The 16,056-nt window shown below is 40.5% G+C and overlaps 1 protein-coding gene across 14 annotated transcripts in view; it reads right to left on the reverse strand.

Moving 5' to 3' along the window:
* rgs3a (regulator of G protein signaling 3a) overlaps positions 1-16,056 on the reverse strand; it is a 340,299-nt gene that overhangs the window by 161,587 nt on the left and 162,656 nt on the right. For 13 of the 14 annotated variants that reach the window (XM_070862764.1, XM_070862765.1, XM_070862756.1 and 10 more), the window contains 2 exons: positions 13,168-13,382; positions 11,358-11,441 (listed from right to left, as the gene is read on the reverse strand). In XM_070862764.1, coding sequence (XP_070718865.1) covers positions 11,358-11,441; positions 13,168-13,382 — 299 coding nt within the window. Of the gene's footprint in view, positions 1-11,357; positions 11,442-11,526; positions 11,543-13,167; positions 13,383-16,056 lie in introns of those variants that run through there. The other variant, XM_070862767.1, reaches the window with a different exon arrangement.

A 16,056-nucleotide genomic window follows, 5' to 3' on the forward strand; every position in this document is an offset into this window, starting at 1 on the left:
GCAGGAGTTATTCAAAAATATACAGATTCTGCAATTCCCATTTATTTTACTGTCTGTAAGCCTAAAAACCTACAATTTTTTTGATAATAAAACAATGTATTTTTTCAGTTGATATGGATTGATATGGCCTTAGTACAACTGAACTGCATCTACTACTCTTGCTGCATGACACTGAATAGAAATGAAAAAGTTGAATAAATTATGTTCAGCAATGCTGCTCTGTGGGTCACCAGCATACAAAACTCTGGGGGTCCAATATTGATCATGGAATCATAGAATACTGTAGAGAAGGAGGCCATTCGGCCCATCGAATCTGTGCCGATTCTTTCGAAGTTAGTCCCACCGACCCACTCTTTCCCTATATCCCTGCAATTTATTTTCCTTCAAGTATTTATCCAATTACTTTTTGAAGGCTACTATTGAATCTGTATCCACCATCCTATCAGTCAGTGCATTCCAGATCCTAACCATTGTTGCGTAAAAAGGTTTTTCCTCATGTTGCCTCTGGTTTTTTTTGTCAAGCACCTTAAATCTGTGCCCTCTCGTTATCGAACTTTCAGCCATAGGAACACATTTCTCTTTATTTATCAGCTTAATTTAAGGCTATATCATTATGCTTACAGCTCATGCACCACCTTCCAAATGATGGCTCATTAAAGAATGCATTTAGATCAACGGTCAATAACATCGAGTCTTCAGTGGCCAATAAAATAAATGCCAATATCCATAAATAACTTGCTTGTTAAAATGTGCAACAGTCAAAAGAGCAATAAGGGGAGTTAAAAATGTCAAACATTCAGCAGTTTTCGGCTGTATAAAAATCAGTGTTGCCAATCCATTATATAGCGAATGCCTGAACAGATCAGCAGTCAGCATCGACAGCTTATTTACCCTTGGAGGCGACTTCATCAGGCTGCTTAAGGAATGTAAAAAAAAAAATCACAATAATCATCTCTATTTCTGTAAAGTTTATTGCCTATACAAACTATTTTTAAAAATTTCAGATTTATTTTTTGGTGAAGTTATGTATCCTTTTCTGTGAGATTCTGTGGCCATTTTGTCCATAGAACAGACTTGGGTGTAAGTGATTGTAATGTCTTTTGGGCTGAAAGTTGCCTGAAATGGAATAGTTTCTACAGATAGCCCCATGCTGGGTTGACTATTCATAGGCAGATGAGAGGTAATAAGAATACGGGATGGACAGTTCTTTTGCACAGATTTCAAACAATGGACCAAAAACAGAAAACGCTGGAGACACTCAGCAGATCAGGCATCACCTGTCGAGAGAACACAAGTCAGTCGACGTTTCACCGATGGGACCCTTGTTCAGAACTGGATAATACGCCGAGTGTCTCCAGGGTTTGTTTCAGATTTCTCGTAGTTGCAGTATTTTGCTTTTTGTCCAACCAATGGACCATTCATCAGCAATGTCCATTCATTCAGAAAGCATCTCAGAGAAGCTTTTAAAGAATCAGCAGGCACTCAAATTCAGTCAACTGAGGCAGCAGAAAGGCTGCAAGGGAGAATTTATGACTGTGCTGTTGGCAGAACAGATAACAGAAGATAAGAAATAGGAGCAGGAGTAGGCCATTTGTCCCCTCGAGCCTGCTCCGCCAGAATGGGCCTATCTTTCTATGTTAAGTAATAAACTCAGGCTACATGGCATATACGTTTATATTTGCAGCAGCACAGCAAGAGAAGCTGAACTGATTGCATCAACTGACTTTCATCAAACTCAGTATTCTGTATGTTTTACTTACTGTAGAGTAAAGCAGCTTACAAACCAAACACTTGAAGCCAAATTTTTATAGGGCTATGGGGAAAGGCAGGGGAGTGGGATTAAGTGGCTAGTTCTTTCAAAGAGCCAGCACAAACACGATGGGCTGAATGGCCTATCTGTGCTGTATCATTCTATGAAATGATGCCATGCCAAATGTCAACTTTGTCTGCCTTCGAAAAGATTAAGATGCAAAGGAATTTCATTGTTACACTCCCAAGTCCTGCTAGCAGATACAGGGTAGTGGGAGTAAAGCTCCATAAAAATGTCAACTAGACCGTTTAAAGGAGCAACTTACACCATGGAACTCAAATACATAACTCTGGCAGACTCAAATTCATGAATTCATTACTTGAGGTTATTTTGTGTGTCTCCTTATTCAGGCAACAATCTCAACGGTTACTTGAGAGGATGACCATACAATATGCTGCCTTGTCTCTGGTAATCATACATGGTGCTCTTAAACTGGCCATTAGGAAGTGCAAGAGAGGCTCATTTGAAAACTTCCTTTCTTGTTTTCTCTCTCACAATGCTAAAGCAGTTAGCTTTCACTCGCATTTCCCCACAGCAGTGTGGCTGAGATTAAGAATTCACTTTCATGTCAGTGTAATTGATCGTGAACTCATGGAGGTAAGTTCAAGTCCCAGAATAGCTGGGAGAGGGGCAGTTAAAATGAAAATGCAAGTGCCTTTCCAGCACTGCATGTGAGGCAGGACAAGCACCCCCGCCCTCCCTCCACCCCCAGCCTCTCGAGCAATGCTACTTCTCTCTCCACGATCGGACCGCCCCCCCACCCCCATACCCCAACCTCAATGCCACAATTGGACTTCCGACCATGCATCTACATAGCAGGACCAAGCAAAAGCCACAGGATGACCACAGAAACAAAACTGAGAAAAACAAAAATAATGCAGAAGGGAAAAAAGGAAACTGTAAATGCAGCAGAAATGAAAACAGCAAGTGTTTGGAAAACCAAGTGGGGTCAGCAGTTTTGAGATGAAAAAAAATTCACACTACAGTCTGAGAGCTCACCAACACTAGTTTTCAGGTATGTTGATTGTGGTTCTAACTCATTTATTAGTATAATTGTGACTGATGAAAGAGGGAGTACATATTGCTGATTAGAATTAGGTTTCAAGCCACTCTCCCTGTCTGAACATCATAAACCTCCAATTCCCCCACGTGAAGAAGGATGCACCAATTAGTTTTGGGTCATCTCGGAGGTGGCTGTTTTGTCACAGATTCCACTGAAGCTGTCACATGATGCATTGGCTGGGATTTTACCACCCCTCGGGTGCGTGGTAGCGGTTAAAGTCTGAAAATTCTCTCTCCCGGCACCACCCCGTCGTGTACCTGGCCGTGATGATATTTATGACGCTAAATCAGGCCATCAACGAGGTTCCCACTAAGGCAGACAAGGGCCTACTTAACATGCAAAAGTCATGGCTCAATGACATGATTGGTACTAAAACATAATATTAACTCTAAGCTAGGGTGTGTCCCGCACTGCCTATTAACATTAGCTACCACCTCCTGCCTTCAAATTCCTGCTGGTTTTACCATGGTAAAGTAAATGAAGGCGCTTTAAAGATCTGCAAGCAAGTAATTGTTATTAGGGAAGATGGTGACATACTATAAGTTAGGTACCTCCTTAACCATAATACAGTTTGAAGGATTATTTGAGCAACTATTAATTTAAATGGATGAACAGTATGTTAGTGCCAGGAGGAAAAAGGACAATGGCTTGTGTGTTACCTTGCCTGCTCTCAATAGGTCATTGAATGATTTCTGATACTGGTCTACAGTCCTGGGATGAGGGAAATGGTACTTACTGCCACTGACATCTTCCTCTACATGGTATGTGACACATTTTTCTGAGGCTTCCTCCCATGGGTAAGATTTGGCGAGCGATTGTGGTGGAGGTGCGGCAAATGTTTTGTGGCAGAGGAGCAGCGAATGTTTGTGCCAGAGGGGGTACGGGGCCCAGAAGAGCCGAGGACACAGGGGTAGCACCACCCAGCCCACACTACGATACGTGTGCGCACTAGGTCCGTGCAGCAGAGGTCTCCAGTTGTCCTGGTTAACCCCTGCCACTGGATAAAGGCCTAGCTCTGTCAAGCCCGTGTGCAACGGTCACCACACGTTAAAAAAATCCATGCACAGGCATCTTCCACCCCTAGAGTTTAGGACTGGAATATTGGGTCCTTCATTGAAACATCTGCAAACTCATTACTTTTGGTGTGGAAACAAGTGAACTTCATTCGAGGGACTGCCTATGATGGACCTAGTAGTCATTGCCTACTTAGCTACATTACATGCAGGAGTGTTTGAAGATCTCACTGAAATTGTGTGATCTTTTCTGCCACTTGAAATGCCTTTCTCCCTTCTTTGGGTGCCGTTGTCTGGTCCTCCCCTTGTGGATATGCTTTAAAAGTGCCACAAAATCACATATGTCAACCACTAGTGCTACCTGACAGTCAATTCAATGTGCCAGACACTTTACTACTTACTTGCTGCTCCTCCAACCTGCTAATGTAATCTTCAGCCATTGTTGCCTTTTTAAAGGCTGCACTTCTAATTTCAAAGCCCCATCCAGCGCACTACTCGCATGTTACATAGGAGGTGTGTTACTAATATGTCAATGGATATTTAAATGAGCTGACCACGCAATTTACAGCAGGGCCAATGCTGGGTAGGATCAACAGGCAAAATGTCCACCTTTAAGGTGCAACACGGCATACATGCATTCTTGAGCCAGTAAGTCTCTAAGTAAATGGCAGTAATAGTGAAAGTATAAATATCATATATGATATGATAATTTCAAGAACAATGTCTGGATAAATCACAAATGGCAAAGTCATCAATAGGCTGTAGTCACTTCATAATCCGATACTTACAACAAAAAATGAGTTGTTTTGTAGCCAATCAAAATGAGATGAAGCTCTCTTACGATGTCATACCTATGCAATGTTTTTGTTCTATTCATTGACAGTTCCCCAAACAAGGGATAGAAAAAATATTTTCACAGGTATGACATCAAAAGTTTTCTTTGATTTACTTAAACTCAAAAAATGTACAAGAATACTTTGTTGTGTTGTAAATAGACTATATAATCAGTAAAGTGACACACGATAGATATCTCCACTCATTAATCTGATCATTTGTGATTGACCAATATCAGCCAGTGAGTGGCTCAGATGGTAGCACTGCCAGCTCTGAGTCAGAGGTTGTCGGTTCATATCTCCCCCGCGACTTGAGCACAAAAAATCTAGGTTGACACTCCAGTGCGGTACTGAGGGAGCGCTGTCTTGACCATGAGATGTTAAACCGAGACCCTGTCTACTCTCTCAGGTGGATGTAAAAGATCCCATGGCACTATTTCGAGGAAGAATAGAGGAGTTCTCCCTGGTGCCCTGGCCAATACTTTTCCCTCAATCAACATCACAAAAACACAGCTGATCTGGTCATTATCACATTGGTGTTTGTGGGAGCTTGCTATGTGCAAATTGGTTGCTGCGTTGACTACATTTCACTTCATTGACTATAAAGCGTTTGCATTTATATAGCGCCTTTCACAACCACCGGACCTCTTAAAGCTCTTTACAGCCAATGAAGTGCTTTTGAAGTGTAGTCACTGTTGTAATGCTTCAAAGAAGGCTATTGAGGTAATTGTTGTTGTTGCTTGAATAATTTCGAAGGATTACAAAAATATATTGTTTAACACTACTTCTAGAAATTGAGATTTAAAATGAAATGAAAGAATGATTTCATGGCTGCAGCAGATGTCAGAAATTCAACTGAAAAGTATGAGCCAGATTTTAACAAAAAGAACTCACATGTAAATAGCACCTTTCATGTCTTCAAGGTATTCCAAAATGCTTCTCTGCTAATAAAATGTTTTTTGAAGTGTTGTGTAAGCAAACAAAGCAGCCAATTTGTAAACAGCAAGGCCCCGGAAACAACAAATGAAATGAAATGAAAAACAAGTCAATCTTCTTTGATGGCATTAGTTGAGGGATGAATGCTGGCCAGGATACGGAGATAAATCTTTGCTCTCAGCCAAAAAAATGTTTGAGTTAGCTGACATAATGGAGAAGATTCATCTAGTGGTGAATGGAAATTGATTAATAATCTGGAGTCCTGAAATTACATTGCATTAACCTGTACAGAGAGGCTCTATGTTGATTTTAAAGTCCGCAGTTCTGCTAAGATCATCGCTACAGAAAATAATGAGGGGTCACTGGAGGTGACGGTATAAGACTCCAGACATTGGAAGAGCATTTCTGGAGGTTCCAGTGGCTAGAAGCTGTGAGCTGGCAAATGAACCGATAGGTCATTTGTTCCACTGCTAGCTGATCTTGTCAGCAACATCAGAACAGAGAGTGAAGAAAAAAAGTCTCCTGTACAAATGTTCACAGATAATGAAGAACACACATGAATAATTGAGGTTCCATAGTAAATGGAATGAACAATGAAAGTCATGGAGAAATTTGTGGAGAGGGGAAAATATCATTCCCAAGGTTGCAACCATAGCAAAACAGTTAGGTTTCTTTAAAAACAAGTAGACAAACTAAGGGATCATCAGAAGAACAGAAGCAGTAGATAGGAAGATAATAAAAGGAAGAAAGCACCATCATAAGGCGTCACAAACAACATTGTCTTTATGTTACAGGACACGTTATGCAGTTATCTATCAAATTAAAATGGTGCAACACTGTTGTGTGATAAAATTTAAAAATGTCCTCTCTCTTTTCCTCTTCCATCAAATAAAAATACTGGTAAGAATTAGTCCATTTGTAACTCTGCCATCTCTTTCCTAATTCATTTAGTTCTTTCTGCAGGAAACTCAGACAGTACAGCATTTTGAGCTGTGGCCTTTTGTTTTTCGTGGCTCACGCCCACTACACATTCATAACCTTTCACAGCTTAAAGTTTCTAAAAACCACAAGGGCTGCTAAGTATTATAGTGGCTTCAGCAGTTTAGATAGCTAGATAATGCTGCTGGACCTCCTACAAAAGCAGGTGGGACTGATGTCACATGCATTTCCGGTCTGCTCCTTCATATTTACAGCATGTTTCGAAGCACTTCTCAGTGACAAAGCTCAACGCAATCCACCCTACACAGGCTTGATGTCATTAACACAAATTATTTTACGTTCTTTAGAGTTCCGCAGAGGACTAAATCATACCAAAAATCTATCTATACAACATATTTTAAATCAAAGTTTTACTCTTTGATATCAGAGGATGTGGGCTTTGTACTCACTGGAATATCCTGTTGGTAAAGTTCTTGTTGCTTACAGAGCAGGTGTACTGCAATAGCAAAGTTACTACACAGATGGATGGAATGTGCTCCAATTTTATAATTAAACACAAATTTTAAATACTTGTAAAAATAGGGCATACAAGAGTTTAAAAAAAGTTGTGCTCATCGAGAGATGTTCATGCTGTCGAATGGAACTCTTTCCATTTCAGGGATCTAATGTCAGCATTAAGTCCAGTATGTCAGGTATAGCACAGCCAGATGCACAGTAAATATTTGTCTACTTTGCCACAACAATGTGTCTCTGCTCCAATCTCAGAAGAGTATTCCCTAATGTTCCTATTTTCATTAAAATCAGTAAACAGTATCTTTGTATATCTGTTTCTTTGCCCAGTGGCCCACTCCGACCTGTGTGAGAACACCACCGCAGGTTGGGGCTATAAATAGAACTGGAGCGCCGAGCCCTGGAACGTCATGGGCGGAGGTGCGGCGAATGAGGGTACAGGGCCCAGAGGAGCCGAGGGCCCAGGGGCAGCATGGACCAGCCCACATTGCGATATGTGTGCGTACTAGGTCCGTGCAGCAAAACAGGTCTCCAGTCGTCCTGGTAACCCTTGCCACTGGATAAAGGCCTAGCTCTGTCAGGCCCGTGTGGTGACTGAAGTGCAATGGTCACCACACGTTAAAAAAAATTCACCGCACAGGCCTCTTCCACCCCCTCAACTGGAGTTCAGGACTGGAACATCGGGTCCTGCATTGAAACATTTGTGAACTCTCGTGGAAGCAAGTCATCCTCATTCGAAGGACCACTTATGATGACGATGATGATTTTCCATACTAATTATCCTGTGGTTGCTCTGAGTGAGATGGACAATTAGTTTTAAATTAGGGCTAGTTTTATACTGTAAGCCCATGCCCACTAGGAACTAGATTGAGTCTGCCCAAGCTCATATCACATAGGACTCTTACAGTTAGCAGAGAGGAGATATTTCTACTGTGTACTTCATAGTTATTATATTCCTTTCATAAACTCTTTGAACATATTCATTGAAATCCAGCTAGGAGTTTGAGCAGATGACCACGAGTACCTCTACAACCTACACCCATCCCCCATAGTAGGGAATGAATGTGCAATGCAAACGTGAACCCTGACCATTTTCCCTTCCTTCTGATGGATACGAAGCTTGCTTCAACGTCTTGCTGTGGTTGGTCATGTAGCCAGGATTAACAACTCACTATGTGAGAAACTCATGTATGCCGGTTTGAGCCAGGAGCTGAACCTGGATGCTCAAGATTACAGTATAGCATACAGGCATGGGAAACCTTATCAAAATACATTGAAACAAATAACTTCAAGATTGTTCAAGTCTTTTTTCAAACTGGACAATTAATCTACTTCATGTGCTTATCCGACCTTTGCTATTAATAAAAAAGCTGCTCTGTAACAAGAATGACATTGATATTTTCATCACTTATGCCAAAACATATTCACTTATTTTGTTCTATTCAATGACTTTGCAACATTGGAAGTGAAATACTATCAAATTAATAGATAGTATATAGACTGAACAGGGCATTATATAGGAGAGTTGCATCTCAGAACATGAAAGTTGATTCCAAGCAAATGATACACATTTTTTACAACTACTATCTCAGCAATTTTGAAGAGCAGATCTATACTATAAATTAGCTTCTCCTCCCCCCAAAAATGGGTATTTATTTTATTTTATCATTTGAAATTTTCTGATGTTTTAGATTTTGCATCGACAGCAGTAGATACGTATATATCATCAAACAATCCAGTTAAGATAAGAAAAGAAAGGTGCAGCATTGATATGGTTGAAAAAAATCTATCAGGTAACCATATTTTAAAATTTCATCAAAATACAAACACTAACTAAAAAAACTATTGTGTGAAGGATAACAGATGTTGGTGGGAATTTGGCCCCTCGAGCCTGCTCTGCCGTTCAATAAGATCACGGCTGATCTGATATTAGCCTCAACTCCACTTTCCTGCCCGCTCCCCATAACCCTCGACTCCCCTAACTAATATTATCACTAACATCTTCTTTAATCAAATGTGCCCACTTGTATAGATTTTTGCTGCAGTTGCAGAGGGCAATGAGTAACTAAGCCATACTACACAAGCCAATTGCCCGCATTTTATGTGGACAATCAGCTGATCTGTGTTTGCTGATGAAAATCCACCAATTCACACTTTCTGCAAATCGATTTACAGAACCATCCATGCAGCCACAACTCCACTTAGTTTGCAAAATGTATACATGCTGCCTGGTCACATGGCTCACACATTTGGTAAAGGCACAGAAGTTGGAAAAGTGCAAAATCAGAGGACTGAAACAGTTCAGGCAAACTGGCTGCCAAAACCGACTAATACATTACTGTCTCAATCCAGTGAAAATTCTTTCCCCCCAACACTTCAACTTTTTTTTTCCCCAAAGATGGCCTCAGATGTTTAAAATTGAGAAAAACTGTGATTCCTTAGCTACACCAAGGTGAGCTCAACATTAATACTGGGGTACATGTCAACATTACACCAATAGGGCAATGAACTGATCCTAATTAAAAACATTCAGAGATATGTATTTTTTATATTTAATAATTCTGAAATATGCGCAGTATCCTTTGTAAGTGTCAAATTTTCCCCATGAGATTTACAGAACCCATCTGCTTCTGTGCATATTTGAATAACAGCATGACAATATACCATAATTAACAGATAGGATTTATCCTGTTGGAACTTCATATAATTCTATAGATGAGGTTGCTTTGAGTTAAGCAACTCTAATATAAATCATCAGTACAGTCTTTTAGTCTTCACAATCCCCGATTATGGGTACTTTTATTCTTGCAAAAATAAAATTTGAATTTTCAACAAAGAAATGTCATTAGAGGTAGGAGTGGGAGAGACGTCATGATAAGAAGCACCTGACCGTGGCAGATTATTTTCAGAATTGTCTCAGCGTGCTTCAGCAAACACAATTAGGAAAGATTTCTCTTTTAGATGAGTTGCAGTGCCATTTTTGATATAGGAGGATGCAAACTCATTAATTGCCTTTATTTGAGCATTCCTATCACCGTGCTTGCTGCACTGCCAGGGATTGGAAATAAAACAGGGAATGTGTTGGAATATAAGAACAGGACTACATTACTTGGTTCATCAAATCTGTGGCAGCATTGTATTAGAATTAATAAGTAGAACTGCTAATGCTTTCATTGCTTTTTTGCCAAATACCATAATATGCTTACTTCCCATGCAAGTATCTTTCTCACTTTTAGACATTTCAGTTGATTTTGCATGTATGTTTTTCTGGAGCAATTTCACATTCACACAAATTTTGGTGGAAAGTAACTTTTTTGTGAATTTCCATCTGAGTTCAAATTCTAAGATTATGTCCCTCTGTTTTGGTTTGAGGCTGCAGCAGCTGATATAGCTCAGTAACCTCATATATTGTTCGTCAGTGAAGTTGAAGTAGAAGAATTGTTCCCTGAAGGAACTTTGGGTGTATCTGCAACTTAAGAGACTATACTCCACTGCACTTTCAATGTAACTACTTGCTTGCCACACGCCTATATATTCAGGATTGTTTGTGAGTTGTTGGATTTTTTAAACTGTTTGTTTTCTAGGTCTCTGTTGAGTTAGCTGATCTCAGCAGGGGTGGTAGTGAGGTCTTCAGCATCAGCATAGAGAGGGGAGGGGGAAAATCAGCCAAAGATTCTGTTCCCAAATATTCTCTTGCAGGAAAGTGCACTTATGTGGACAACAAGGAAGTACAGGATTGTTCTCCATAGTTAAATAGTTTGCAAACAACAACATGTCTAGGCTAAAACATGAAGAATAGCTATTTTGATGAAATACTAGACGGAATTTAGTGCCCATGGAACCGTAACCCTGTATGATTAAGTACCTTCAAAAGATGGGAGAACAATATTTTGAAAATAATCATTTATTTTAGTGTCAGGCTTGGTTTAATGGTAAGACACATGCCTCAGATTACAGTTGATCTTATCACTAATGTTTGTGGGACTGTATAATGTGCAAATTAGCTGCCGCGTTTGCCTATATTACTGGCTGTGAAGCACTTTGAGACGCCCGGACGACTTAAAAGATGTGATATAAGTGTAAGTTCGTTCTTTGCAACTGTTCGTGGTTTTCCAAATGATCACAATTATTCTAGTCACAGATGGGCAATTTCAACACTATATAAATTAAGCAATATGAAAAATATAAATAAAAAGCATATGCTTTTTAGTAACTCACTTTTGATTTCATCATGGCAAAATATAAGTACTTACTTTAAGTGGTCTACTTCTGTCATCAAGGAACAATACATTTTCTGAAAGGACCAGTGTCCGTGCTGGATTGCACAAATCTAGGGGCTGCAAACAATAAAAACGGAAATTAGTTGCAACAACTTGATAGCTTGGACTTAAATTTGGTGTGATTATTTAAGTTACCACTTACTAGTATCTTAGCAATTGTATCCTCCATGCCTAATTTTTTAAAAGTAGATTTAGCTACTTAAAAAATACACTTTACTAAAATAAATCCAGACAATAGCCTAAATGCACCAGTTTCATCCAGTGAAGAAAAAGTTCTGGTGGCTTTTGCAGCTAGTTCAGCTGGAGTATAACCCAATCAGGCACTGAAAGCATTTCCTCTGTCCGGATTTTTGCTTCAAAACTCTTAACTGTGAGTTGAGATTTGCATATCGAAAAGAAGAAGATGTTCGAGAGCTGTTGCCCACTGCAGCCAGTACAGCTAACCTCAGAGAGTGTAGGCGTACTTCCCAAAATAGCCCTGTGCAATGATGTTACTTTCAAGTTAATACAGTGTTGCATGCTTGCCAGATAGGACTTCCTGCAAAGAGACAGATATTCCTTAGTGTATGTGTGTGCCTTTTTAACCATTCCTTAGTGTATGTGTGTGCCTTCATTAACCATTCCTTAGAGTATGTGTGTGCCTTCTTTAACTTGCCATATTGCCTTAACGGGACTGTTAGAGGTCACAACCCCTCCCGATCTCTGTAATCTCTTTTAGCCTCACAACCCCATGAGATGTCTGCGCTCCTCCAATTCTGCCCTCGAGCATCCCTGACTATAACTGCTCAACCATTGGCGGCTGTGCCTTCAGCTCCCTGGACCCTATGCTCTGGAATTCCCTCCCTAAACCTCTCTGCCTCACTTTCCTCCTTTAAGACGCTCCTTAAAACCAACCTCTTTGACCAAGAATCTGCTGTAATTTCTTCTTATGTGGCTTAGTGTCAAATTTATGTCTTTTGTCTTATAACACTGCTCTGAAGCGCCTTGGGACATTTTACTACGTTAAAGGTGCTAAAAAATAAAAGTTGTTGTTGTTGTTGTCACTCAAAAAATGGATGAGGACATTTTTAAATATTATTCTTGAGGTGAAGCAAGAGTGTTCTTCCTGGGTTCATAAAAAGATTCCGGTGCATTACTGGCCTGTGCAACGGACAGACTGGTATGGCAAGAAGTTCACCTGCTTTCTCAGCTACATGTGAAACATGGCCTACGATATACAATGCGAAGCAGGGCCTACGATATACAATGCGAAGCAGGGCCTACGATATACACTGCATAGCAGGGCCTAAGATATACACTGCGAAGCAGGGCCTACGACACAATGCGAAGCAGGGCCTACGACACAATGCGAAGCAGAGCCTACGACACAATGCGAAGCAGGGCCTACGACACAATGCGAAGCAGGGCCTACGACACAATGCAAAGCAGGGCCTACGACACAATGCGAAGCAGGGCCTACGACACAATGCAAAGCAGGGCCTACGACACAATGCAAAGCAGGGCCTACGACACAATGTGAAATATGGCCTACGGTACAATGTGAAGCAGGGCCTACGATACAGTGTGAAACATGGCCTACGATACAATGCGAAACCTGGCCTACGATACAATGTGAAACATGGCCAAGCAGCTCAAGACTTTCAAGAAAAGTTACTCTATGAAACTTGTTAAATTCATGCAAATGTATTACCATAGTCCTTCCAGTATGCATTACCAACCAAATATATCCATAGTTTTCCTTAAAAGATGTTTGAAATTAAATTTAGAATTCAATAAATATTACCTGAACAAATAGAGGGAACACCAAAATCTTTGGAGCAAGAGTCATGCATGTCCCATAGTTTGCATGGGGAATATGAGATCTCACAATTGTGCAGTTTCTGTAATTCCCATAATTCTTCACTGCTTGTACAGTTGATTTCAGAATATCTGTTGACGATCCTATAAGTGACTGTTTTCTCTCTGGGCCACCTTGCATTCTGCTTCGGCCTACATTTGCTACAAAAATAAGTAATACAACCAGCATTAAGTTTACATACAGCAAGATGATCTGAGTTTTCAGAATTAAGTACGACATAACATCCAAAGCTACAGTTTTAATGTGAATGACATCAATTTGAGAATGCACTGGATAACACTTTGCACAATTGAGACCACAATTTTCAAATATGTGCTGTGTCTTACACTACATCGCACATTTGTAATGTACAAAACAAATTAGCATATACTTTTGAATTTGTCAATATTTTCAACAGTGTAATAATCAGCAAAGGATTTATTTTTTGTCATAAGTTTATTTGGGAAATGCGCTTCTATACTCGGTAAGAGTATATTGCTTGAATAGAAAATACCTTTCTGTTACTTGCAGTTGTTTAACACGTATTCAAAATTAGTTACAATCACAATTTGAGGATAAAATTGCAATCTCTAGCAATATGTTTTCAGTGTTCTCCTTCATTTATGTCATACAATGGTAAATTTGAGAATTTATGATAAAATAAAGTATTATATTAACCAATCTGATATTAAGTTTGGACGGCGGTGTGCAGGCTGCTCTGTCCTGAATTGTGAGCATCAATATCCCATAAAAAAGGTAAGTGGAATGTTTTTAAATTATTTCTTTACAGGGACTTACCTGGATGGGGTCCCTTGAAGGTCCTCAGATGTGATTTTTTTGTTGGTGATGATTTTTATTTTCACCTCTTCGACCCTCCATGGGCCCGGACTCCATCCTCGGCGGCACTTGGGTGCCAAGCGTCTCTGCCACCGAGAATGAGACCTCCCGCCGGCTGCTGCCCAGATTGGCAAGCGTACGTCGCTGATTTGCCACCCGCCGACCTTCGAGGGACCTCGGCGATGAAAACCCCGCCAAAAGTACCGTCCGGTACCTCGGCGGCCATCGACGACACTTTGGTGGACGGAGGCCTTGACCAAATTCGGCCCCCAGAGTTTCAATGAGTGAGCCTTACAGAGAAGCTTATGGAAGCCCAGCAATGTAGTGGTTAACAGTGTTGGATTTTAAGCATACTGCTCTGGCTATTTGTTCTAGTAATATGGATAACTGCTGGATATTTTCCAAAGTATCAAAATTGCTTTATAACCTTCCATGGGGAGGTTAGTTAGCAGACATCCCTTTCATGCCATGCTTATGCTATATGAGGAATATCGTCAATATACCAGCTAACTCTTATATTAGGCCAGAAAAGGACACCAGATCGCAAACAAATTCTCCTGATTCAACTTCAATGAGTAATTTATTTTTCAGCATTCAGTAGTTTCCATTGCACCTCAAGTTACATTAAGTGGTTGAGTAGATTGTCCACTATACGTCATTGGGAACCCGAATTGGGTTGTAGTTTGGAAGAAATTCAGGAGTTTGCGTATAATCCAAAATTTGGGGACTACTATGGGAAGGCCATTTCCTGGGCCAAGTTTGACAGGCTGCTTGGTGATCTTTTTGATGCTATACAGCATTTGTTTCAAGTGGATCTTTGCACTTATATATGTGCATGATTGTGTTCTCCCACCAAAGCTTGATCGAAATTCCTGACAAAACACTTAAATGCTTCAGAAGGCAAACTATGCCTCCTGCTGTTTTATATTATTAAGCTGCAATTGGGATCTAAAAATATGCAATAAGAACTTAAAGCCCAACCCCCAAGTAGAGCAGCAATCAATCTTAAAAGAGGAAGGAAAATCTAAAGAGAGTCATTTTTGTTCAAAGTACTTCTGCATTTTTTTAGCAGAAGAAAATTTTGACTGACCTTTTTCGAAAGCATGAATTTTCTTGGCAGTGCACAGTCCCCTGTATCAGGGCTCCCTCCCAGATCAACCTCTCTTGTGCTATCAACAATGGGAGTGTCCCAGAGTGGCTCTGGATACGAATATTCTTTTTCGACAGAACAGCATTACTTTGCACAAAACATATTCCCCTAAACTTTGATTCCCTTTTAAGGAATACGTAAAGAAGAATTGCTCTACCTCAGAGGGCTTTGGATGCTCAGTCAGAGATCATAGAAACATAGAAAATAGGTGCAGGAGTAGGACATTCAGCCCTTCTAGCCTGCACTGCCATTCAATGAGTTCATGGCTGAACATGCAACTTCAGTACCCCATTCCTGCTTTCTTGCCATACCCTTTGATCCCCTTGGTAGTAAGGACTACATCTAACTCCTTTTTGAATATATTTAGTGAATTGGCCTCAACAACTTTCTGTGGTAGAGAATTCCACAGGTTCACCACTCTCTGGGTGAAGAAGTTTCTCCTCATCTCGGTCCTAAATGGCTTACCTCTTATCCTTGGACTGTGACCCCTCGTTCTGGACTTCCCCAACATTGGGAACATTCTTCCTGCATCTAACCTGTCTAAACCCATCAGAATTTTAAACGTTTCTATAAGGTCCCCTCTCAATCTTCTGAACTCCAGTGAATACAAGCCCAGTTGATTCAGTCTTTCTTGATAGGTCAGTCCCGCCATCCCGGGAATCAGTCTGGTGAACCTTCGCTGCACTCCCTCAATAACAAGAATGTCCTTCCTCAGGTTAGGAGACCAAAACTGTACACAATACTCCAGGTGTGGCCTCACCAAGGCCCTGTACAACTGTAGCAACATCTCCCTGCCCCTGTACTCAAATCCCCTCGCTATGAAGGCCAACATGCCATTTGCTTTCTTA

This window comes from Pristiophorus japonicus, chromosome 20 (assembly GCF_044704955.1).
Source record: "Pristiophorus japonicus isolate sPriJap1 chromosome 20, sPriJap1.hap1, whole genome shotgun sequence".
NCBI classification, from domain to species: Eukaryota; Metazoa; Chordata; class Chondrichthyes; family Pristiophoridae; genus Pristiophorus; species Pristiophorus japonicus.